Source organism: Salvelinus alpinus, chromosome 31, assembly GCF_045679555.1.
Source record: "Salvelinus alpinus chromosome 31, SLU_Salpinus.1, whole genome shotgun sequence".
Taxonomy (NCBI): Eukaryota; Metazoa; Chordata; class Actinopteri; order Salmoniformes; family Salmonidae; genus Salvelinus; species Salvelinus alpinus.
The window spans coordinates 37,294,079-37,320,989 of NC_092116.1; the positions used below are offsets into that span (position 1 = coordinate 37,294,079).

The 26,911-nt window shown below is 43.8% G+C and overlaps 2 protein-coding genes across 3 annotated transcripts in view; one reads left to right on the forward strand and one right to left on the reverse strand.

Moving 5' to 3' along the window:
* Nucleotides 1-608: 608 nt before the first annotated feature.
* Nucleotides 609-16,769, reverse strand: LOC139561357 (phosphatidylcholine:ceramide cholinephosphotransferase 2-like). The gene is made up of 6 exons (XM_071378388.1): nt 16,644-16,769; nt 9,429-10,210; nt 8,686-8,803; nt 6,475-6,628; nt 3,941-4,107; nt 609-2,164 (listed from the first exon to the last, which is right to left on the reverse strand). Exons 2-6 carry the CDS (start codon nt 9,968-9,970, stop codon nt 1,976-1,978), a joined length of 1,170 nt encoding a protein of 389 aa, XP_071234489.1. The 5' UTR covers nt 9,971-10,210; nt 16,644-16,769; the 3' UTR covers nt 609-1,975.
* A 706-nt stretch (nt 16,770-17,475) lies between these two features.
* aimp1b (aminoacyl tRNA synthetase complex interacting multifunctional protein 1b) overlaps nt 17,476-26,911 on the forward strand; it is a 39,339-nt gene continuing 29,903 nt past the window's right edge. Inside the window, exons 1-2 of one of the 2 annotated variants that reach the window (XM_071378480.1) lie at nt 17,529-17,621; nt 18,931-19,022. The gene's annotated coding sequence lies outside the window, so the exon portion shown is untranslated. Of the gene's footprint in view, nt 17,622-18,930; nt 19,023-26,911 lie in introns of both variants that reach the window. The other variant, XM_071378479.1, reaches the window with a different exon arrangement.

A 26,911-nucleotide genomic window follows, 5' to 3' on the forward strand; every position in this document is an offset into this window, starting at 1 on the left:
AGTGCACCCTATCCCCTACGCAGTGCACCCCTATCCCCTACGCAGTGCACCCCTATCCCCTACGCAGTGCACCCCTATCCCCTACGTAGTGCACCCCTATCCCCTACGTAGTGCACCCCTATCCCCTACGCAGTGCACCCCTATCCCCTACGCAGTGCAGCCCTATCCCCTACGCAGTGCACCCCTATCCCCTACGCAGTGCACCCCTATCCCCTACGCAGTGCACCCCTATCCCCTACGCAGTGCACCCTATCCCCTACGCAGTGCACCCTATCCCCTACGCAGTGCACCCCTATCCCCTACGCAGTGCACCCTATCCCCTACGCAGTGCACCCTATCCCCTACGCAGTGCACCCTATCCCCTACGTAGTGCACCCTATCCCCTACGTAGTGCACCCCTATCCCCTACGTAGTGCACCCTATCCCCTACGTAGTGCACCCTATCCCCTACGTAGTGCACCCTATCCCCTACGCAGTGCACCCTATCCCCTACGCAGTGCACCCTATCCCCTACGCAGTGCACCCCTATCCCCTACGTAGTGCACCCCTATCCCCTACGCAGTGCACCCCTATCCCCTACGCAGTGCACCCTATCCCCTACGCAGTGCACCCCTATCCCCTACGTAGTGCACCCTATCCCCTACGTAGTGCACCCCTATCCCCTACGCAGTGCACCCTATCCCCTACGTAGTGCACCCTATCCCCTACGTAGTGCACCCCTATCCCCTACGTAGTGCACCCCTATCCCCTACGTAGTGCACCCTATCCCCTACGTAGGTGTGTTAGCCCGTAGCGTCCGTGCTGAAGAACTCCAGGGGTAGTGATGACCTTCAGGGAGGTTTCTTTCATTACAGACTACAGCCTGTGATCCGTGAACAGAGGAGGGACGGATGGAAAGATGGGTCTCTCGGTCTGGGTCTCTGGTCCCATCCCCCTCTACCATGGGGATGTTGTTACCACAAGGAGGACAGAGACAGGCCTCTCCCCTCTACCATGGGGATGTTGTTACCACAAGGAGGACAGAGACAGGCCTCTCCCCCCCTCTACCATGGGGATGTTGTTACCACAAGGAGGACAGAGACAGGCCTCTCCCATGGGGATGTTGTTACCACAAGGAGGACAGAGACAGGCCTCTCTCCCCTCTACCATGGGGATGTTGTTACCACAAGGAGGACAGAGACAGGCCTCTCCCATGGGGATGTTGTTACCACAAGGAGGACAGAGACAGGCCTCTCCCCCCCTCTCCCATGGGGATGTTGTTACCACAAGGAGGACAGAGACAGGCCTCTCCCCCCCTCTCCCATGGGGATGTTGTTACCACAAGGAGGACAGAGACAGGCCTCTCCCCCCCTCTCCCATGGGGATGTTGTTAACACAAGGAGGACAGAGACAGGCCTCTCCCCCCCTCTACCATGGGGATGTTGTTACCACAAGGAGGACAGAGACAGGCCTCTCCCATGGGGTTGTTGTTACCACAAGGAGGACAGAGACAGGCCTCTCCCATGGGGATGTTGTTACCACAAGGAGGACAGAGACAGGCCTCTCCCCCCTCTACCATGGGGATGTTGTTACCACAAGGAGGACAGAGACAGGCCTCTCCCCCCTCTACCATGGGGATGTTGTTACCACAAGGAGGACAGAGACAGGCCTCTCCCCCCCTCTCCCATGGGGATGTTGTTACCACAAGGAGGACAGAGACAGGCCTCTCCCCCCTCTTCCATGGGGATGTTGTTACCACAAGGAGGACAGAGACAGGCCTCTCCCCCCCTCTCCCATGGGGATGTTGTTACCACAAGGAGGACAGAGACAGGCCTCTCCCCTCTACCATGGGGATGTTGTTACCACAAGGAGGACAGAGACAGGCCTCTCCCATGGGGATGTTGTTACCACAAGGAGGACAGAGACAGGCCTCTCCCCCCTCTTCCATGGGGATGTTGTTACCACAAGGAGGACAGAGACAGGCCTCTCCCCCCCTCTACTCATCTCTATCCCCCTCTACCATGGAGTATCTCTCGCAGGGGTTAATGTTACACCATGCAGATGGCAGAGAGACGGGCCAGGAGAACACACAGGGAACGGTTGCCATGACGTTACGCTCCAGGAAGTGAAACACGGGGTTCCACCAGGTCCTTGACAGGTAGTTGTTGGAAGCCCCGCGCAGAGCCTGAACACAAAATGTAAAGATTGGATTAGAAAATAATATTCTAAGAAGTATACAGAGTTTTTTTTCTTCAAAAGGACACTCGTATAATAATCCATTGTATTCCTAGAGACAGATGTGAATCACAAAGCTCAGAGTTAATCAGAGTCTGAACTAAAGAGAACGTTTTGAATCAGTTGAGGATGTAGTGTGATGTAACTTATCTATATACACACAGGAACCATCATGTCTGTACTACATGTCTAGACATGATGGTTGCTGTGGGCTGTGTGTATATATACTACCTGTGTGTGTATATATATATATATATATATATCTTACCTGTGTGTATATATGCGTATATATCCTACCTGTGTATATATATACTACCTGTGTGTGTGTGTATATATGTGTGTATATATCTTACCTGTGTGTATATATGTGTATATATCCTACCTGTATATATATATATATATATATATATATATATATATATATATATATATATATATATATATATATATATATATATATATATATATATACTACGTGTGTGTGTGTGTATATATATGTGTGTGTATATATATAGATATATATCTTACCTGTGTGTTTGTGTATATAACCTACCTGTGTGTATATATATATATATATATATATATATATATATATATGTGTATATATCCTACCTGTGTGTATATATACTACCTGTGTGTGTATATATCCTACCTGTGTGTATATAGGTGTATATATCCTACCTGTGTGTATATATACTACCTGTGTGTGTGTATATATCCTACCTGTGTGTATATAGGTGTATATATCCTACCTGTGTGTGTATATATATCCTACCTGTCTGTATATATATGTGTATATATCCTACCTGTGTGTATATACACTACCTGTGTGTGTGTATATATCCTACCTGTGTGTATATAGGTGTATATATCCTACCTGTGTGTGTATATATATCCTACCTGTCTGTATAAATATCATACCTGTGTGTGTGTATATGTGTATATATTCTACCTGTGTGTTTATATATATCCTACCTGTCTGTATATATACTACCTGTGGGTGTGTGTGTATATATCCTACCTGTGTGTATATACCTCCTACCTGTGTGTATATATCCTACCTGTGTGTATATAGGTGTATATATCCTACCTGTGTATACATCCTACCTGTGTGTATGCATCCTACCTGTGTGTATATATATATATCCTACCTGTCTGTATATATATATCCTACCTGTGTGTATATATCCTACCTGTGTGTATATAGGTGTATATATCCTACCTGTGTGTATATCCTACCTGTGTGTATATATATCCTACCTGTGTGTGTATACATCCTACCTGTGTGTATACATCCTACCTGTGTGTATATATCCTACCTGTGTGTATATATCCTACCTGTGTGTGTATATATCCTACCTGTGTGTGTATATATCCTACCTGTGTGTATATATATCCTACCTGTGTATACATCCTACCTGTGTGTATGCATCCTACCTGTGTGTATATATATATATCCTACCTGTCTGTATATATATATCATACCTGTGTGTATATATCCTACCTGTGTGTATATAGGTGTATATAATCTACCTGTGTGTATATACATCCTACCTGTGTGTATATATCCTACCTGTGTGTACATATGTGTATACATCCTACCTGTGTGTACATATATATTCTACCTGTGTGTATATATCCTACCTGTGTGTGTATATATCCTACCTGTGTGTGTATATATCCTACCTGTGTGTGTATATATCCTACCTGTGTGTATATATCCTACCTGTGTGTTGGCCATGGTGTGATACCACCAGAAGAGGCGTGATGTAATAAAGTAGGCGAAGACAACATCAATGCTGTAATGCTCATGACCAATCAGGATACAGATCACGCCCACAGCACTTAGCAACCAGCACAACCACACGTACCACCACATCTTCTTGGGGGAGTCTGAGGAGGTAAACAAACAAACATAGTTACAACACAACCTCATGTGTCAAATTGTTTTTGCCCTTATTTTCCAAAACAACAGCCCATTTCCCAATTCAAAATACACTTATCAGAGCCTCATAGGACTGGTAAATATACTACATGATCAAAAGTATGTGGACAACTGCTCAAAAGTATGTGGACACCTGCTCATTGAACACCTCATTCCAAAATCATGGGCATTAATATGGAGTTGGTCCCCCTTTGCTGCTATAACAGCCTCCACTCTTCAGGGCAGTCATTAATATGGAGTTGGACCCCCTTTGCTGCTATAACAGCCTCCACTACTCTGGGAAGGCTTTCCACTAGATGTTGGAACATTGCTGCTATAACAGCCTCCACTACTCTGGGAAGGCTTTCCACTAGATGATGGAACATTGCTGTGGGGACTTGCTTCCATTCAGCCACAAGAGCATTAGTGAGGTCGGGCACTGATGTTGGGCGATTAGGCCCGTCTCGCAGTTGCCATTCCAAGTCATACCAAAGGTGTTCGATGGGGTTGAGGTCAGGGCTCTGCAGGTAAGTCAAGTTGTTCCACACCAATCTCGACAAACAATTTCTGTATGGACCTCACCTTGTGCACAGGGGCATTGTCATGCTGAAACAGGAAAGGGCCTTCCTCAAACTCCTCAAACTGCCACAAAGTTGGAAGCACAGAATCATCTAGAACGGTCCCAGGTTAGAGAGGCCACGGCCCCCGACCCGGTCCCAGGTTAGAGAGGCCACGGCCCCCGACCCGGTCCCAGGTTAGAGAGGCCACGGCCCCCGACCCGGTCCCAGGTTAGAGAGGCCACGGCCCCCGACCCGGTCCCAGGTTAGAGAGGCCACGGCCCCCGACCCGGTCCCAGGTTAGAGAGGCCACGGCCCCCGACCCGGTCCCAGGTTAGAGAGGCTACAGACCCCGACCCGGTCCCAGGTTAGAGAGGCTACAGTCCCCGACCCGGTCCCAGGTTAGAGAGGCCACGGCCCCCGACCCGGTCCCAGGTTAGAGAGGCCACGGCCCCCGACCCGGTCCCAGGTTAGAGAGGCCACGGCCCCTGACCCGGTCCCAGGTTAGAGAGGCCACGGCCCCTGACCCGGTCCCAGGTTAGAGAGGCCACGGCTCCCGACCCGGTCCCTGGTTAGAGAGGCCACGGCCCCCGACCCGGTCCCAGGTTAGAGAGGCCACGGCCCCCGACCCGGTCCCAGGTTAGAGAGGCCACGGCCCCTGACCCGGTCCCAGGTTAGAGAGGCTACAGACCCCGACCCGGTCCCAGGTTAGAGAGGCTACAGTCCCCGACCCGGTCCCTGGTTAGAGAGGCTACAGTCCCCGACCGGTCCCAGGTTAGAGAGGCCACGGCTCCCGACCCGGTCCCTGGTTAGAGAGGCCACGGCTCCCGACCCGGTCCCTGGTTAGAGAGGCCACGGCTCCCGACCCGGTCCCTGGTTAGAGAGGCTACAGTCCCCGACCCGGTCCCAGGTTAGAGAGGCCACGGCCCCCGACCCGGTCCCAGGTTAGAGAGGCTACAGTCCCCGACCCGGTCCCTGGTTAGAGAGGCTACAGTCCCCGACCGGTCCCAGGTTAGAGAGGCCACGGCTCCCGACCCGGTCCCTGGTTAGAGAGGCCACGGCCCCCGACCCGGTCCCTGGTTAGAGAGGCCAGAGTCCCCGACCCGGTGCCTGGTTAGAGAGGCTACGGCCCCCGACCCGGTGCCTGGTTAGAGAGGCTACAGTCCCCGACCCGGTCCCAGGTTAGAGAGGCCACAGCCCCCGACCCGGTCCCTGGTTAGAGAGGCTACAGACCCCGACCCGGTCCCAGGTTAGAGGCCACCGTCTCCTTTCTGTAACACTTCTCTATTTCCTTAATAAAATAAGAATCTCAGGACTTACACTGAATAAACAGGTATGCCAGTGTGAGGGTGACAGAGTGTGTGTGTGTGTGTGTGTGTACGTACACTCTTGGATAAACAGGTATGCCAGTGTGAGGGTGACAGAGTGTGTGTGTGTGTGTGTGTACGTACACTCTTGGATAAACAGGTATGCCAGTGTGAGGGTGACAGAGTGTGTGTGTGTGTGTGTGTGTACGTACACTCTTGGATAAACAGGTATGCCAGTGTGAGGGTGACAGAGTGTGTGTGTGTGTGTGTGTGTACGTACACTCTTGGATAAACAGGTATGCCAGTGTGAGGGTGACAGAGTGTGTGTGTGTGTGTACGTACACTCTTGGATAAACAGGTATGACAGTGTGAGGGTGACAGAGTGTGTGTGTGTGTGTACGTACACTCTTGGATAAACAGGTATGCCAGTGTGAGGGTGACAGAGTGTGTGTGTGTGTGTGTGTGTACGTACACTCTTGGATAAACAGGTATGCCAGTGTGAGGGTTACAGTGTGTCCACTGTAGAGGAAGTCTCCACACATGAGATGACCCCCGGTGATTGACAGGCCTCCTCCACTAATCAGACCCAGGATACGCCACACCATTCCTTCAGAGTCACCATAAAGCTAGAAGGGGGAGAGAGAGGTTTAGTTAACAATGGACCGATCCTGGATGAATTAACATACTGCAACGGACTGATCCTGGATGAATTAACATACTGCAACGGACTGATCCTGGATTAATTAACATACTGCAACGGACTGATCCTGGATTAATTAACATACTGCAACGGACCGATCCTGGATTAATTAACATACTGCAATGGACTGATCCTGGATTAATTAACATACTGCAATGGACTGATCCTGGATTATTCAATGCATAATTTCTACAATGTTCCTGGTAATAGTGAAACCATTGGGAGCCACTGTGTGTGTGTCCCCCCCCAATGACGTCTATAAACCTTGAATTGCTGATGCCATGTATTGGCCAAATAGAGCCCCACAGTGGCGGTGTCATAATACCCATAAAGCCTAGCGGTCAAACAGGGAAATAGTTCCTATCATTTTTCCCCACAGGGGATTTCAGAAACACTTAAGATAAGGGCTGTGTTTCCTGTAGGCTCATTACCCTGGTGTGATGTTCTGATAACCATGTCAATCTCTCTCAGACAACGTGACTATTTCCCTGTTTGACCGCTAGGCTTTATGGGTATTATGACTCATAATGTGGTATTCAATGAGAGGCGTTGAAGCCACCGGTCGGTTAAATTGGCCCTACCTAGTAGGAGCCAATATTGAATGAATGGAATTCTATAGTATTTCAGTTTCAAGTTTCAAGGTCAACATTAAAATGTATTTTAATATTATTATGTTGTTGTTGTTGTGGGAACAGTAACATTAGTGCCATGGCCTGCATTCTCACCAGACATGTCACCCATTGAGCATGTTTGGGATGCTCTGGATCGGCGTATACGACAGCTTGTTCCAGATCCAGCAACTTCACACAGCCATTGACGAGGACGTGGGACAACATTCCACAGGCCACAATCAACATCCTGATCAACTCTATGTGAAGGAGATGTGTAGCGCTGCATGAGGCAAATGGAGGTCACACCAGATACTGACTGGTTTCCTGATCCACACCCCCTACCTTTCTTTTTAAGGTATCTGTGATCAACAGATTCATATCTGTATTCCCAGTCATGTGAAATCCATAGATTAGGACCTAATGCGTTTATTTAAATTGACTGATTTCCTGATATGAACTGTAACTCAGTGAAATCGTTGCATGTTACATTTATGTTTTTGTTCAGTGAGGGTCCATTATAATATCTACACAGTTTTGATTTGGTTTTAGTCATTTCAAACTATTTTGAGTTCATTTCCCCCCCAATTTTGTATTATATATTTTTTTATTCAAACCACCCGTGAGCCGTATGTTTAACACCCCTGCTCTAGAACCTTCTACCAACTGTCAGATACAACCACCACACTCAAAAGCCTTCTACTACACTCTAGAACCTTCTACTACACTCTAGAACCTTCTACCAACTGCCAGATACAACCACCACACTCAACAGCCTTCTACTACACTCTAGAACCTTCTACTACACTCTAGAACCTTCTACCAACTGCCAGATACAACCACCACACTCAACAGCCTTCTACTACACTCTAGAACCTTCTACTACACTCTAGAACCTTCTACCAACTGCCAGATACAACCACCACACTCAACAGCCTTCTACTACACTCTAGAACCTTCTAACGACACTCTAGAACCGTCTAACTACACTCTAGAACATTCTACCAACTGTCAGATGCAACCACCACACTCAACAGCCTTCTACTACACTCTAGAACCTTCTAACGACACTCTAGAACCGTCTAACTACACCCTAGAACCTTCTAACTACACTCTAGAACCTTCTACCAACTGTCAGGTACACATAGTATTCACTTGCATGTACAACACGTTAAGGACACCTTCATAACATTGCCCTCAGAACAGCATCAGTTGGTCTTTGAAATTGTTGCATGTTGACTCTATATTTTTTGGGTTCAGTATAAATGTATTTCTGTAGATTCCAAAATATATTTTACAAAAAAAATGGTGTGTAGTGTCAAGATGCAGACCCCCCCACATCAGTCATCTAGTCTCTACGTGAATCATTGTGTACCTTGGGAGCGCAGGTAAAGTGTTTGCCAGGTACAGGCAGCGTGGTGATATACATGGTGACACAACGGTACATGTACAACGTTCCAATCATGAAGAAACACCGTCGACCAATGATGGACCTGGAGTGGAAAATTAACACAATTAGAACAACAGTCTAAACTGATAGTCGAAAAACACAGTTAGGTCACAGTGGTTATAACAACATACATACAGACATAACACAGTTAGGTCACAGTGGTTATAACAACGTACATACAGACATAACACAGTTAGGTCACAGTGGTTATAACAACATACATACAGACATAACAGTTAGGTCACAGTGGTTATAACAACGTACATACAGACATAACATAGTTAGGTCACAGTGGTTATAACAACATACATACAGACATAACATAGTTAGGTCACAGTGGTTATAACAACGTACATACAGACATAACACAGTTAGATCACAGTGGTTATAACAACGTACATACAGACATAACATAATTAGGTCACAGTGGTTATAACAACGTACATACAGACATAACACAGTTAGGTCACAGTGGTTATAACAACATACATACAGACATAACATTTTAAAAAACTTCTCTATTCCTTAAAAAAAACGTTTGTGATGTCTAAGGTCTATTGTTTATTTCACCCCCCCCCCCCCCACTTGCTTTGGTCAATGTAAACATGTGTTTCCCGTGCCAATAAAGTTATTTGAATTGAAAGATAAGGAGTTGAGAGAACATGTACTTGTGTTTGAGGAAGAGCCACTGTATGAACCAGAGTCCCACCAACACCATCCCGTTGACTTCTGTTACCGTAAACGCCCACGGTACGCGGTCCACATAGTCAAAGAACTTATCCGGTAACGGGGGACTGACCGATTTATCCGGTACCCGTTCATGTACGACGGTAATGATGACGGTGGTCAGGATGAGGTTGAATAAGGCGTACACAAACGCCACCCCTGTTTTCCACCATTCCCGCGGCAACCGGTTGCTACGGCCTTCCGGTACCGAAATCTTGACGTAGTCACTGTGTTTCCGGAGACCGTTGCTAAGCGACCGGATCAGTCGGCTGGATTTGCCGCTAGCTCCGCTAGTCCGCCGGTCGTCCTGGTTATGCTTGGTGTTAGGGATGTGGTCCGTTATTGTTGACGAGGACGGGTTGCCGCGAGGGTTGCCGTTGGGGACGATGTGAGGAGGTGGTGGCGGCGGCGACGGGGACTCCATTGTCACAGATACCTCAAGGTGGGAGTGGCCTCCAGTCGCCCTCGCCTCGTCTTCGTGCATCAGTTCTGGGGTGGATATTTTGAGACACTCAACCAGCAGGCCCCAAACACGTTCTTTAACCAATCAGCAGACTCCCCCCCCCAAAAAAAAGTATGATCCAGAAACTTCCAGCAGGGTGTGAACTCCGACCTCCGATAATGTTTGGTGGGATAGAGGTACCTGATCAATGTGATCAATAATCCTATCAGTTCCAGTCTGGTCAAATCAATCAGCTCTGAGGTCATCAACAATGTCTGAGACCTTTGGAAACACAAGAACACAGACATCAGAAACTGTCCAGGAGACTAGAACCTGTTTCTACCTGATTAAATAAAAAGGAACTGAAGGGGAGGAAGGAGTGAAAACCTGTAGCTAGCTAGCTCAGGGGGTTGGTGACACCTTCATTTGGGGAGGAGGGGCTCGTGGTATTGCCTGGAGCGGAATCAGTGGAATTGTATCAAATACATCAAACACATGGTTTCCATGATTTGATGCCGTTGGCTCCGTTCCAGACAGTATTTCGAGCCGTCCTCCTCCTAGACACACAGGCAGACAGGCAGACAGGCAGACAGGCTGTTTTCAGAGCTCTCAGGGGCAGTTTCCCGGACACATTTTAAGCCTAGTTCTAGATTTGAAAAGCATTCTTAATGCCCCATTTAAAATGTTTTTTTGAGTCCAGGACTGGAATCTGATCTGAGTCTGGGGAAAGCAGTGGTCAGAGAGGACAGACAGGTAAACAAGGTGTGTTCTCTTCTACCTGCACTCTCTTTACAGTCACACTCAGTCAACACAGGTGATAAATGTTCCCTTCCTACCTGTAGGAATGTTGGTTTTGACACAGAGTAACCAGAGAGAGAGAGAACCACACCTTAAAACCTCTCACACACACACATTCCTCACTCTTTAAACCCCAGGTGATTTCACACACACACACACACACACACACACACACACACACACACACACACACACACACACACACACACACACACACACACACACACACACACACACACACACACACACACACACACACACACACACACACACACACACACACACACACACACACACACACACACACACACACACACACCTCTGTGTGCTTTATTAGTGTTGTTGAAGCAGAACAATGAGGAGTTCAGACTGCTACAGATGGCAGGATGGAGGGAGGGAGGGAGGGAGGGAGGGGCCATTCATATCATGTGAATCACAATGCAATCCTCTAAAACAATTACATTACCTAGGTAACTAAACAACACTGTTACGAAACACACACGTTGTTGGAGAAAAGTATATTGAGTGAGTGAGTGTACTCAAAATGCTACAAACCCTCTTTCTCCAGGTCATATCTGGTCTACATGTTAATGTCTGTCTATCTCCCACGACTCTAATCTAACCCGTCTGTCTATCTCCCACGACTCTAATCTAACCCGTCTGTCTATCTCCCACGACTTTAATCTAACCCGTCTGTCTATCTCCCACGACTCTAATCTAACCCGTCTGTCTATCTCCCACGACTCTAATCTAACCCGTCTGTCTTTCTCCCACGACTCTAATCTAACCCGTCTGTCTTTCTCCCACGACTCTAATCTAACCCGTCTGTCTTTCTCCCACGACTCTAATCTAAACCGTCTTTCTCCCACGACTCTAATCTAACCGTCTTTCTCCCATTACTCTTGTATAGTGTTGCAAAGGGTCGGAATCTTTCCAGTAAATTCATCAAAAATAGTTCGTTTATAACAGTGAACCTTTTTTTGTGAGATACAAGGCAATTCTAGGTCTTGTGGCATATTTTGGTGAAACTATCCCCAATTCAATGGAATTACAACCCTCTGCATGCACAGTACATTCTTCCATCACGTGTACAGCTGATATATGAAGCATGAATCAGTTCAATTAGATATTGAACATGAACCCTGTCAGACAGGTTTTTTTTTCTTCAGAGATCTCAGAAATGCAGTGGAACTACGCAACGTTTTGTGTGTCCTTATGTTACGGGGTGAAAACTGTTTTCACGGGCACGCAAATCCCCAAAATAATAAAAGGAAAAATAGAATGCTTCTAAACTGAAAGTCACCCGTCATTAACGTGGTTCTTTAATAGTTATGTATAATACTTGTTGGATGTGCATTTTTGGTGTCGAGCTGTTTAATTACAGTGATATTTTCACACGTCATCAGATGCAGGAAGGAATTTGTTTAAACGACAGTCAAGTGAGGAACAGGAAGTTGTGATAGGGCATGAGATGCACCAACAGCCCAAGTGCTGTGGGGACAAAGGTGTTCACGAGGAATGTCCAGGATATTTTGGCGTCTCTTTCGTTAAGCAGGTGAAGACAGTTGTGTCTGTATCCATGTTGGGGTCTAATATCCCTGGTGATAATGACCATCTGTTGGGGTCTAATATCCCTGGTGATATTGACCATCTGTTGGGGTCTAATATCCCTGGTGATAATGACCATCTGTTGGGGTCTAATATCCCTGGTGATATTGACCATCTGTTGGGGTCTAATATCCCTGGTGATATTGACCATCTGTTGGGGTCTAATATCCCTGGTGATATTGACCATCTGTTGGGGTTAATACCCTGGTGATATTGACCATCTGGGGTCTAATATCCCTGGTGATATTGACCATCTGTTGGGGTCTAATATCCCTGGTGATATTGACCATCTGTTGGGGTCTAATATCCCTGGTGATATTGACCATCTGTTGGGGTCTAATATCCCTGGTGATATTGACCATCTGTTGGGGTCTAATATCCCTGGTGATATTGACCATCTGCTTGGGGTCTAATATCCCTGGTGATATTGACCATCTGTTGGGGTCTAATATCCCTGGTGATATTGACCATCTGTTGGGGTCTAATATCCCTGGTGATATTGACCATCTGTTGGGGTCTAATATCCCTGGTGATATTGACCATCTGTTGGGTCTAATATCCCTGGTGATAATGACCATCTGTTGGGGTCTAATATCCCTGGTGATAATGACCATCTGTTGGGGTCTAATATCCCTGGTGATATTGACCATCTGTTGGGGTCTAATATCCCTGGTGATATTGACCATCTGTTGGGGTCTAATATCCCTGGTGATATTGACCATCTGTTGGGGTCTAATATCCCTGGTGATATTGACCATCTGTTGGGGTCTAATATCCCTGGTGATAATGACCATCTGTTGGGGTCTAATATCCCTGGTGATAATGACCATCTGTTGGGGTCTAATATCCCTGGTGATATTGACCATCTGTTGGGGTCTAATATCCCTGGTGATATTGACCATCTGTTGGGGTCTAATATCCCTGGTGATATTGACCATCTGTTGGGGTCTAATATCCCTGGTGATATTGACCATCTGTTGGGGTCTAATATCCCTGGTGATATTGACCATCTGTTGGGGTCTAATATCCCTGGTGATAATGACCATCTGTTGGGGTCTAATATCCCTGGTGATAATGACCATCTGTTGGGGTCTAATATCCCTGGTGATATTGACCATCTGTTGGGGTCTAATATCCCTGGTGATATTGACCATCTGTTGGGGTCTAATATCCCTGGTGATATTGACCATCTGTTGGGGTCTAATATCCCTGGTGATATTGACCATCTGTTGGGGTCTAATATCCCTGGTGATATTGACCATCTGTTGGGGTCTAATATCCCTGGTGATATTGACCATCTGTTGGGGTCTAATATCCCTGGTGATATTGACCATCTGTCTGGGGGTCTAATATCCCTGGTGATATTGACCATCTGTTGGGGTCTAATATCCCTGGTGATATTGACCATCTGTTGGGGTCTAATATCCCTGGTGATATTGACCATCTGTTGGGGTCTAATATCCCTGGTGATATTGACCATCTGTTGGGGTCTAATATCCCTGGTGATATTGACCATCTGTTCTTGGGGTCTAATATCCCTGGTGATATTGACCATCTGTTGGGGTCTAATATCCCTGGTGATATTGACCATCTGTTGGGGTCTAATATCCCTGGTGATATTGACCATCTGTTGGGGTCTAATATCCCTGGTGATATTGACCATCTGTTGGGGTCTAATATCCCTGGTGATATTGACCATCTGTTGGGGTCTAATATCCCTGGTGATATTGACCATCTGTTGGGGTCTAATATCCCTGGTGATATTGACCATCTGTTGGGGTCTAATATCCCTGGTGATATTGACCATCTGTTGGGGTCTAATATCCCTGGTGATATTGACCATCTGTTGGGGTCTAATATCCCTGGTGATATTGACCATCTGTTGGGTCTAATATCCCTGGTGATATTGACCATCTGTTGGGGTCTAATATCCCTGGTGATATTGACCATCTGTTGGGGTCTAATATCCCTGGTGATATTGACCATCTGTTGGGGTCTAATATCCCTGGTGATATTGACCATCTGTTGGGGTCTAATATCCCTGGTGATATTGACCATCTGTTGGGGTCTAATATCCCTGGTGATATTGACCATCTGTTGGGGTCTAATATCCCTGGTGATATTGACCATCTGTTGGGGTCTAATATCCCTGGTGATATTGACCATCTGTTGGGGTCTAATATCCCTGGTGATAATGACCATCTGTTGGGTCTAATATCCCTGGTGATAATGACCATCTGTTGGGTCTAATATCCCTGGTGATATTGACCATCTGTTGTTGTCTGCTTGATTTACAGCATCAAGGTAAATTACTTCATATTTTCATATGGATTGGACACTAAGTCTATTGTCCGGATAGACTATTGCAGCAACACCAAAGGCTCTTCCTATTCATTATTCTGGATATTACCATAGCCGTTGTAAATAAGGGTGCTGCAGCACCCCCTGAAAAATCTGAATTTAAAAAAAGATATACATTTTTCACAAAAGTAGTGCATCTAATGACAACATCTAATGTTGGCTTCAACTTGGCTTTACATACAAATCCTATCATTAAAAAAATAAACCTGTTTTTTGGTCACTTTGTGGAGACAAAAACAGCAACGGTGAGATTAATGCTACCACTATTCATGGATTTATTACGTGTGCCTGTGTTGATCACAGGCTACAGAAACATCACCAAGGATCCAATCTATATAGTCAGGCAATGTCCACATTATTACCTCATAGTTTAGAATGTAAGAACAATTAGAATATCAAAGCCTAAAGAAGTATTCTTAAAGTGATAATGTCCACATTATTACCTCATAGTTAGAATGTAAGAACAATTAGAATGTCAAGGCCTAAAGAAGTATTCTTAAAGTGATAATGTCCACATTATTACCTCATAGTTTAGAATGTAAGAACAATTAGACTGTCAAGGCCTAAAGAAGTAATCTTAAAGTAATAATGTCCACATTATTACCTCATAGTTTAGAATGTAAGAACAATTAGAATATCAAGGCCTAAATAAGTATTCTTAAAGTGATAATGTCCACATTATTACCTCATAGTTTAGAATGTAAGAACAATTAGAATGTCAAGGCCTAAAGAAGTATTCTTAAAGTGGCAATGTCCTACTTTTTAATTTGACACTTTTTGCATGTTTGTTGGGGGAAGGGGTCTATTATGCCCTAAACACAACACACACACACACTTGTATAATTTATATGTGTATAACATTGAGGTCCTTGAAAATGACCATTAAATGCTTGAAAAAGTCCTTGAATTTGACTTGTCAATGCCTGTATGAACCCTGCTTTTAGGACAAATTGTACTAGATTCTGTGTTGTAAAGGTGAAGTTATGGGACAATTCGTATATATTTTCACTTTCAGTAAACATGTAGAACTGCATAAAAAAAGTAAATGTTTTATTTCAAAACCATTTTTGAAAATGTTGACCCCAATGTCACACATTGGCTCAAGTATTAATAGAAAGATCTATACTAATACAATCTGACACGGTAGTTCGAGGCCCGTGGAGGTCCGTTGGTAATGCCGATTTCAAAACAATTGGACACCCGGAAAAATACAAAGTCAAACCATGACGTCAGTGATCTTCAGGTCGGAAGTCTAGAAAGAGGCCCGAGTTCCCATATTGGAATTCGGAGTTGGACGACCATTCAAATAGATTTATTTCCAGTCGGAGACCCTTTTTCTCCCCCGAGTTCCCCGTTGTTTTGAACGCTCGGAAGTCGGAGATTACCGAGTTCCGAGCTCCCGGTTGTATTGAACGCGGCATTATACACAAGCCACCGTCAAAGCGGTAGGACAGGAGATAGGTGTAATCATTACGGAAACCGGTTACGGTTTAATTAAGAACCAAACAAAGCAAAACCAGAGTTTCTATTGGACATATTTAGCTAGGTCCCTCCCCGTGGCATTCCGTTCTGCATCATAATCGGCGTAATGGGATACGCTGAAAGTAAGCAACCCTTCCCGTTCTCACCACAACATGCGGGTATATAACAAATATGATCATTTTCACCGGGCGATAATAACATGAAGGATTTACGTAGGTGAAATATAAGTTAGGAGTCCTCTGTGTTTAAGTACTGGAACTAGTTAGGACTTTAATATTATCGGGATATTCGACCAGCAAAGCCAGTCAGACGCAATTCACCTGTTGAAAGGTGAGCTATGGCTACCGACAACACCTTCTCTAGTTCTTAAAACTTTTTACCTGCGCTCTTAGGGAAATTAAACCAACAAACGTTCTCAAATTAGGCTAATTAAACAATGTATCCCCACAAAAAAAAGGCAGTTTACCTGTGTTCAGTAACGTCAAAGTTCGAAACAAATCTGTGACCTTTTTTGTCTTCCTCCTCTGGGTTGAGTTGTCTTCACTACCTTGGGTGTGTAAATCACAGCTCCCCTCCTGCCAGACAAGACACGCCTCCTTCAGCAAAACACGCCCCTATAACTTCCTATTACGTTTGATCAATTATCAAAACTATCCAGTTTGGGTAACAGTGAATGTGCATTTCTATATATTTGTTTAATAATATCCCAATTTCATATAAAAAGGTGTCGATTATATTTAAAGGTCTTAAAAAAAAAATCTTCAGGCAGAAAACAGGTTCTCCCTGCCCAAATAAGGCACACCAAGGCCACTCCCCCCTCAGTGAGTCACTGCTCGTTAAACGATCCGCCCCTTCCAGAACGTTGTTAAAGCTCGAGCTCAAATGACTCACCGTCCCCAATCGTCATCATGAGGGACTATCATGACTCCGGGGCATAATACAAGTCATTCAGATCAGCTGTTTAGTTAACGTTTCACCTCGGCTCTCTAATTTAGTTTTAGCTGAGGCTACCCCCGTGACTGACTGAACAACACCACGAGAACAAATGGAACCCTATTCCCTAAATAGTGCACTACTTTAGACCAGAGCCCTATTCCCTATTATAGTACGCTACTTTAGACCAGAGCCCTATTCCCTACATAGTGCACTACTTTAGACCAGGGCCCTATTCCCTATATAGTACACTACTATAGACCAGAGCCCTATTCCCTATATAGTGCACTACTTTAGATCAGAGCCCTATGTAGGGTGCCATTTGGTAATAACAACAACGCTGTATGACACATCCTGACCGACTGCCCACTCCCAGATTATAATAAGAGAATAACATGAGGAGGAGTCAACTGTTGATTTTATTGGTGGTGGAAACTGAAAGTAGTCTCGACTAGACTCCAGTGTTGGCTGTTTGTTGTCGTTTTCCTAGAGGCGAATGAATCCAACTCTGGTGAGTTATCAGACCTAGACTATTATGTAATAAACAGATCCCCTACGAGAGTTTAAAACCTCTAGAGTCGATTGAAACACCGGTGCGTTGGTCATTTTGAATATTGAATAGTTCCCGGTGTGTTACTGCTAGATTTACCGTTTTTTTTTTTGTAGCGTCTGCAGCTCAATCTTCTCTTTCCGAACGATATAAAGTTTGCGCCTAATATGGGGCTTGTGTAACACTTCAGGGGAGTCATCTGAAGGTAACCCAGTACTGGGTTGTAAAAATGGCAAAAAGCACACAGGGGCTGCGAATAACGTGACCAAACATGGCTTTCAAATCCCTCCGATATAGGATAGACACTTCAAAAGCTGTCTGTTATTCTATGCGTTTTAGCCAATGATGTATATAAACCCTGTATTGCGGATGCTATGTTTTGGCCAATGAGAGGCTTTGAAGCCACCGGTCGGAAATATTGGCAGAAAAGCAGTCCTCCATAGGAATGAATGGGATTCTACAGTATTTAATTTAAATGTTTCAAGGACAAAATTACATGTATTTAAGTATTTTTTGTTGTTGTAGTGAGGACAGTAAAATTAGTACTCAAATATTTAAGGATTAAAAAAAAGAAGTATTATTTCCTTTTAAATGTTTTGTGTTTAACTCACATAATATAATTAACATGCGTTCAGGTGTCTGTAATATAATACACATGTATTTATACAGCTTCTAAAATATTATTTACAATGGAGGAGAAGTACCAAGATGGGATGCACGATGGCGTCAATACAGAGCCCCCTGTCAGTCATCCAGGATTTACTGTCAGTAATACAGGGTTTACTGTCCGTCATCTGGCGTTTATTGTCCGTCATCCAGGGTTTTATTGTCAGTCATCCGGCGGTTATTGTCAGTCATCCGGCGTTTATTGCCAGTCATTCAGGGTTTTACTGTCAGTCATTCAGAGTTTTACTGTCAGTCATCCAGGGTTTTACTGTCACACATGCAGAGATCATCCGTTCACCTACTCTGCGTCTCACAAAGACACGGCGGTTGGAACCAAAAATCTCCAATTTGGATTCATCAGACCAAAGAACAGATTTCCACCGGTCTAATGTCCATTGCTCGTGTTTCTTGGCCCAAGCAAGTCTCCTCTTCTTATTGGTGGCCTTTAGTAGTGGTTTCTTTGCAGCAATTCGGCCATGAATGCCTGATTCACGCGGTCTCCTCTGAACAGTTGATGTTGAGATGTCTGTTGCTTGAACTATGTGACACATTTATTTGTGCTGCAATCTGAGGCTGGTAACTCTAATGAACTTATCCTCTGCAGCAGAAGTAACTCTGGGTCTTCCTTTCCTGTGGCGGTCCTCATGAGAGCCAGTTTCATCATGGAGCTTGATGGTTTTTGCGCCTGCACTTGAAGTAACTTTCAAAGTTCTTGACATTTTCCGGATTGACTTACCTTTATGTCTTAAAGTAATGATGGACTGTCGTTTCTCTTTGCTTAATTGAGCTGTTCTTGCCATAATATAGACCACCCTACCATGTCACTACACAACTGATTGGCGTAAAAACATTAAGAAGGAAAGAATACCTGTTAATTGAAATGCAGTCCAGGTGACTACCTCATGAAGCTGGTTGAGAGAATGCCAAGAGTGTACAAAGCTGTCATCAAGGCGAAGGGTGGCTACTTTGAAGAATCTCAAATATAAAATATATTTAAATCAAATCAAGTTTATTTTATTTTTTATATAGCCCTTCGTACATCAGCTAATATCTCGAAGTGCTGTACAGAAACCCAGCCTAAAACCCCAAACAGCAAGCAATGCAGGGGTAGAAGCACGACATTTTTAGATTTGTTTAACACTTTTTTGGTTACTACATGATTCTATAAGTGTTATTTCATAGTTTTGATGTCTTCACCATTATTTTACAATGTAGAAAATAGTAAAAATAAAGAAAAACCCTTGAATGAGTAGGTGTCCAAACTTTTGATTGGATATAATTATATATACATTTTTTGTGTGTAATTTTAACCTTTTTTCTCTCCAATCTCGTAATATCCAATTGGTAGTTACAATCTTCCTGCAACTCCCCTACGGACTCGGGAGAGGTGAAGGTCGAGAGCTCGACCCTGCACTGCTTCTTGACACACTGCTCACCTAACTCAGAAGCCAGCCGCACCAATGTGTCGGAGGAAACACCGCCCAGCTGGCAACCGAAGTCAGCTTGCATGCGCCCAGCACGCCACAAGGAGTCGCTAGAGTGCGATGGGACAAGGAAATTCCGTCCGGGCCAACCCCTCCTCTAACCCAGACGACGCTGGGCCAATTGTGCGCCGCGTCATGGGTCTCCCGGTCACGGCCCGGCTGTGACACAGCCTGGGATCAAACCCGGGTCTGTAGTGACGCCACTTGGGAGGCCTGTTTATATATATTGTTGTACCTACAGGGGTCTTAAGATAAAAAATGTAATGTCGAAATTATCTATTTTATGACCATCTTAAAACAATTCTATATGTTAGCTTAGCGATCTAAGGGCTAAGACCCCCAAAAGTCCTGGTCTGCCTTAGAAAGCCTTTGTAAATTACGATCCCCAGAATGGCCAACATTTTTTATTTTTTTGATGCCTGTTTTGACCTCTAAAATTAGTTTATTGTGATCAAGTTTGATCCCAACAGTGAATTATTTAAAAGTTTGCTACAAATGGAGAAATTTCATTAAATACTGATCAATCCTGACTACTAGATATTTAATTAAATAGTGATCCATTCTGACTACTGATATTTAATTAAATACTGATCCATTCTGACTACTAGATATTTAATTAAATACTGATCCATTCTGACTACTAGATATTTAATTAAATACTGATCCATTCTGACTACTAGATATTTAATTAAATAGTGATCCATTCTGACTACTAGATATTTAATTAAATAGTGATCCATTCTGACTACTAGATATTTAATTAAATAGTGATCCATTCTGACTACTAGATATGTAATTAAATACTGATCCATTCTGACTACTAGATATTTAATTAAATACTGATCCATTCTGACTACTAGATATTTAATTAAATACTGATCCATTCTGACTACTAGATATTTAATTAAATAGTGATCCATTCTGACTACTAGATATGTAATTAAATACTGATCCATTCTGACTACTAGATATTTAATTAAATACTGATCCATTCTGACTACTAGATATTTAATTAAATACTGATCCATTCTTACTACTAGATATGTAATTAAATAGTGATCCATTCTGACTACTAGATATTTAATTAAATAGTGATCCATTCTGACTACTAGATATTTAATTAAATACTGATCCATTCTGACTACTAGATATTTAATTAAATAGTGATCCATTCTGACTACTAGATATTTAATTAAATAGTGATCCATTCTGACTACTAGATATTTAATGAAATAGTGATCCATTCTGACTACTAGATATTTAATGAAATACTGATCCATTCTGACTACTAGATATTTAATTAAATACTGATCCATTCTGACTACTAGATATGTAATTAAATAGTGATCCATTCTGACTACTAGATATTTAATTAAATAGTGATCCATTCTGACTACTAGATATTTAATTAAATACTGATCCATTCTGACTACTAGATATTTAATTAAATACTGATCCATTCTGACTACTAGATATTTAATTAAATACTGATCCATTCTGACTACTAGATATTTAATTAAATACTGATCCATTCTGACTACTAGATATTTAATTAAATAGTGATCCATTCTGACTACTAGATATTTAATTAAATAGTGATCCATTCTGACTACTAGATATTTAATTAAATACTGATCCATTCTGACTACTAGATATTTAATTAAATACTGATCCATTCTGACTACTACATTTGTCATCACACAGGACCACGTGCTGATACTACTGGTTTCAATGTCTATGGCTTCGACCTACAGGGTATAATAATAGATCATATGACTGCATACTTATAGAGAACCACAGTATGAGTCATAATACCCATAAAACCTAGGGGTAAAACAAGGAAATAGTTCCTATCATTTTTCCCCATAGGGAATTTTTAGAAACACTTATAATAAGGGCTGTGTTTTGTGTAGGCTTAACCCTGACGTGATGTTTTGATAACCATGTTAAATCTGAGAGTAAATAGAGCAGAATACATTGATAAATGTCACCCTGTCCAAATATATTTACATGGTTATGAAAACGTCACGTCAGGGTAAGCCTACACAAAACACAGCCCCTTATTTTAAGTGTTTAAAAAAATTCCCTATGGGGAAAAATGAATGGAGGAGGTAAGGTTTGGAACCATTTCCCTGTTTGACCTTTAGGGGGCTCTATACAGTGAAGAGGGAGGACATGAGTTTTGAGGCATTGTGCTATTCTCACCACAAGAGGGCGCCATTGGTCAATGAAAAATACATTTGGAGTGTTGAACAGACTGTGCCATGCAATTACACATGGAACCTATGTATTCATTCCCTCCCTCACTTCCTCTCATCCTCTACATTCTAGCAAATGCTCTCATCCAGAGCGACTTACAGGAGCAACTAGGGTTAAGTGCCTTGCTCAAGGGCACGCCGACAGATTTTTCACATAGTTGACTCGGGGATTCGAACCAGTGACATTTCAGTTACTGGCCCCAACATTCTTAACGGCTAGGCTACCTGCCGCCCGTCTACCCCCCCTCTCTCTCAGGCACGCTGATGTTCACTGAGTGATGAGGAGGGACTAAACAGTATATATTTAGAGAATGATAATGTCTCCGTCCAAAATGTTTCCCTATTCCCTATATAGTGCACTCTGGTCAAAAGTAGTACACTATATAGGGAAATGGGAGTCATTTGGGACGAAGAACGACTTCTAGAGAGGTCAAGGGAGTATTGGAGACTTGTACTACTTAAACTAGTATGGTTCATAACACCATACCTGTCTGTTAGCTGTTAGTTACTAACTATTGACAGATTCCCTCCAGGTCCAGACTATAACACCATACCTGTCTGTTAGCTACTAACTGTTGACAGATTCCCTCCAGGTCCAGACTATAACACCATACCTGTCTGTTAGCTACTAACTGTTGACAGATTCCCTCCAGGTCCAGACTATAACACCATACCTGTCTGTTAGCTACTAACTGTTGACAGATTCCCTCCAGGTCCAGACTATAACACCATACCTGTCTGTTAGTTACTAACTATTGACAGATTCCCTCCAGGTCCAGACTATAACACCATACCTGTCTGTTAGCTACTAACTGTTGACAGATTCCCTCCAGGTCTAGACTATAACACCATACCTGTCTGTTAGCTACTAACTGTTGACAGATCCCCTCCAGGTCCAGACTATAACACCATACCTGTCTGTTAGCTACTAACTGTTGACAGATTCCCTCCAGGTCCAGACTATAACACCATACCTGTCTGTTAGCTACTAACTGTTGACAGATTCCCTCCAGGTCCAGACTATAACACCATACCTGTCTGTTAGCTACTAACTGTTGACAGATTCCCTCCAGGTCCAGACTATAACACCATACCTGTCTGTTAGCTACTAACTGTTGACAGATTCCCTCCAGGTCTAGACTATAACACCATACCTGTCTGTTAGCTACTAACTGTTGACAGATTCCCTCCAGGTCCAGACTATAACACCATACCTGTCTGTTAGCTACTAACTGTTGACAGATTCCCTCCAGGTCCAGACTATAACACCATACCTGTCTGTTAGCTACTAACTGTTGACAGATTCCCTCCAGGTCCAGACTATAACACCATACCTGTCTGTTAGCTACTAACTGTTGACAGATTCCCTCCAGGTCCAGACTATAACACCATACCTGTCTGTTAGCTACTAACTGTTGACAGATTCCCTCCAGGTCCAGACTATAACACCATACCTGTCTGTTAGCTACTAACTGTTGACAGATTCCCTCCAGGTCCAGACTATAACACCATACCTGTCTGTTAGCTACTAACTGTTGACAGATTCCCTCCAGGTCCAGACTATAACACCATACCTGTCTGTTAGCTACTAACTGTTGACAGATTCCCTCCAGGTCCAGACTATAACACCATACCTGTCTGTTAGCTACTAACTGTTGACAGATTCCCTCCAGGTCTAGACTATAACACCATACCTGTCTGTTAGCTACTAACTGTTGACAGATTCCCTCCAGGTCCAGACTATAACACCATACCTGTCTGTTAGCTACTAACTGTTCAACATCCTCCAGGTACAGACTATAACACCATACCTGTCTGTTAGCTACTAACTGTTGACAGATTCCCTCCAGGTCCAGACTATAACACCATACCTGTCTGTTAGCTACTAACTGTTGACAGATTCCCTCCAGGTCCAGACTATAACACCATACCTGTCTGTTAGCTACTAACTGTTGACAGATTCCCTCCAGGTCCAGACTATAACACCATACCTGTCTGTTAGCTACTAACTGTTGACAGATTCCCTCCAGGTCCGTTAGCTACTAACTGTTGACAGATTCCCTCCAGGTCTAGACTATAACACCATACCTGTCTGTTAGCTACTAACTGTTGACAGATCCCCTCCAGGTCCAGACTATAACACCATACCTGTCTGTTAGCTACTAACTGTTGACAGATTCCCTCCAGGTCCAGACTATAACACCATACCTGTCTGTTAGCTACTAACTGTTGACAGATTCCCTCCAGGTCCAGACTATAACACCATACCTGTCTGTTAGCTACTAACTGTTGACAGATTCCCTCCAGGTCCAGACTATAACACCATACCTGCCTGTTAGCTACTAACTGTTGACAGATTCCCTCCAGGTCTAGACTATAACACCATACCTGTCTGTTAGCTACTAACTGTTGACAGATTCCCTCCAGGTCCAGACTATAACACCATACCTGTCTGTTAGCTACTAACTGTTGACAGATTCCCTCCAGGTCCAGACTATAACACCATACCTGTCTGTTAGCTACTAACTGTTGACAGATTCCCTCCAGGTCCAGACTATAACACCATACCTGTCTGTTAGCTACTAACTGTTGACAGATTCCCTCCAGGTCCAGACTATAACACCATACCTGTCTGTTAGCTACTAACTGTTGACAGATTCCCTCCAGGTCTAGACTATAACACCATACCTGTCTGTTAGCTACTAACTGTTGACAGATTCCCTCCAGGTCCAGACTATAACACCATACCTGTCTGTTAGCTACTAACTGTTGACAGATTCCCTCCAGGTCTAGACTATAACACCATACCTGTCTGTTAGCTACTAACTGTTGACAGATTCCCTCCAGGTCCAGACTATAACACCATACCTGTCTGTTAGCTACTAACTGTTGACAGATTCCCTCCAGGTCCAGACTATAACACCATACCTGTCTGTTAGCTACTAACTGTTGACAGATTCCCTCCAGGTCCAGACTATAACACCATACCTGTCTGTTAGCTACTAACTGTTGACAGATTCCCTCCAGGTCCAGACTATAACACCATACCTGTCTGTTAGCTACTAACTGTTGACAGATTCCCTCCAGGTCCAGACTATAACACCATACCTGTCTGTTAGCTACTAACTGTTGACAGATTCCCTCCAGGTCCAGACTATAACACCATACCTGTCTGTTAGCTACTAACTGTTGACAGATTCCCTCCAGGTCCAGACTATAACACCATACCTGTCTGTTAGCTACTAACTGTTGACAGATTCCCTCCAGGTCTAGACTATAACACCATACCTGTCTGTTAGCTACTAACTGTTGACAGATTCCCTCCAGGTCCAGACTATAACACCATACCTGTCTGTTAGTTACTAACTGTTGACAGATTCCCTCCAGGTCCAGACTATAACACCATGACCCGTCTGTTAGCTACTAACTGTTGACAGATTCCCTCCAGGTCCAGACTATAACACCATACCTGTGTCTGTTAGCTACTGAACTGTTGACAGATTCCCTCCAGGTCCAGACTATAACACCATACCTGTCTGTTAGCTACTAACTGTTGACAGATTCCCTCCAGGTCCAGACTATAACACCATACCTGTCTGTTAGCTACTAACTGTTGACAGATTCCCTCCAGGTCCAGACTATAACACCATACCTGTCTGTTAGCTACTAACTGTTGACAGATTCCCTCCAGGTCTAGACTATAACACCATACCTGTCTGTTAGCTACTAACTGTTGACAGATTCCCTCCAGGTCCAGACTATAACACCATACCTGTCTGTTAGCTACTAACTGTTGACAGATTCCCTCCAGGTCCAGACTATAACACCATACCTGTCTGTTAGCTACTAACTGTTGACAGATTCCCTCCAGGTCCAGACTATAACACCATACCTGTCTGTTAGCTACTAACTGTTGACAGATTCCCTCCAGGTCTAGACTATAACACCATACCTGTCTGTTAGCTACTAACTGTTGACAGATTCCCTCCAGGTCCAGACTATAACACCATACCTGTCTGTTAGCTACTAACTGTTGACAGATTCCCTCCAGGTCTAGACTATAACACCATACCTGTCTGTTAGCTACTAACTGTTGACAGATTCCCTCCAGGTCCAGACTATAACACCATACCTGTCTGTTAGCTACTAACTGTTGACAGATTCCCTCCAGGTCCAGACTATAACACCATACCTGTCTGTTAGCTACTAACTGTTGACAGATTCCCTCCAGGTCCAGACTATAACACCATACCTGTCTGTTAGCTACTAACTGTTGACAGATTCCTTAACAGGTCTAGACTATAACACCATACCTGTCTGTTAGCTACTAACTGTTGACAGATTCCCTCCAGGTCCAGACTATAACACCATACCTGTCTGTTAGCTACTAACTGTTGACAGATTCCCTCCAGGTCCAGACTATAACACCATACCTGGCTGTTATCAACATTAGCCATGGTGGAGAGCAGGGCTGGGGTCACTTAGAAATGTCCTTGTTTTTGAAAGAAAAGCATTTAGTTGTCCATTAGAATAACATCAAATTGATCAGAAATACAGTGTAGACATTGTTAATGTTATAAATGACTATTGTAGCTGGAAACGGCAGATTTATTTACTTAGGCGTACAGAGGCCCATTATCAGCAACCATCACTCCTGTATTCCAATGGCACGTTGTGTTAACTAATCTAAATGTATACTTTTAAATGGCAAATTGAGCATTAGAAAACCCTTTTGCAATTATGTTAGCACAGCTGAAAACTGTTGTTCTGATTAAAGAAGCAATAAAATTGGCCTTTAGACTAGTTGAGTATCTGGAGCATCAGCATTTGTGGGTTCGATTAC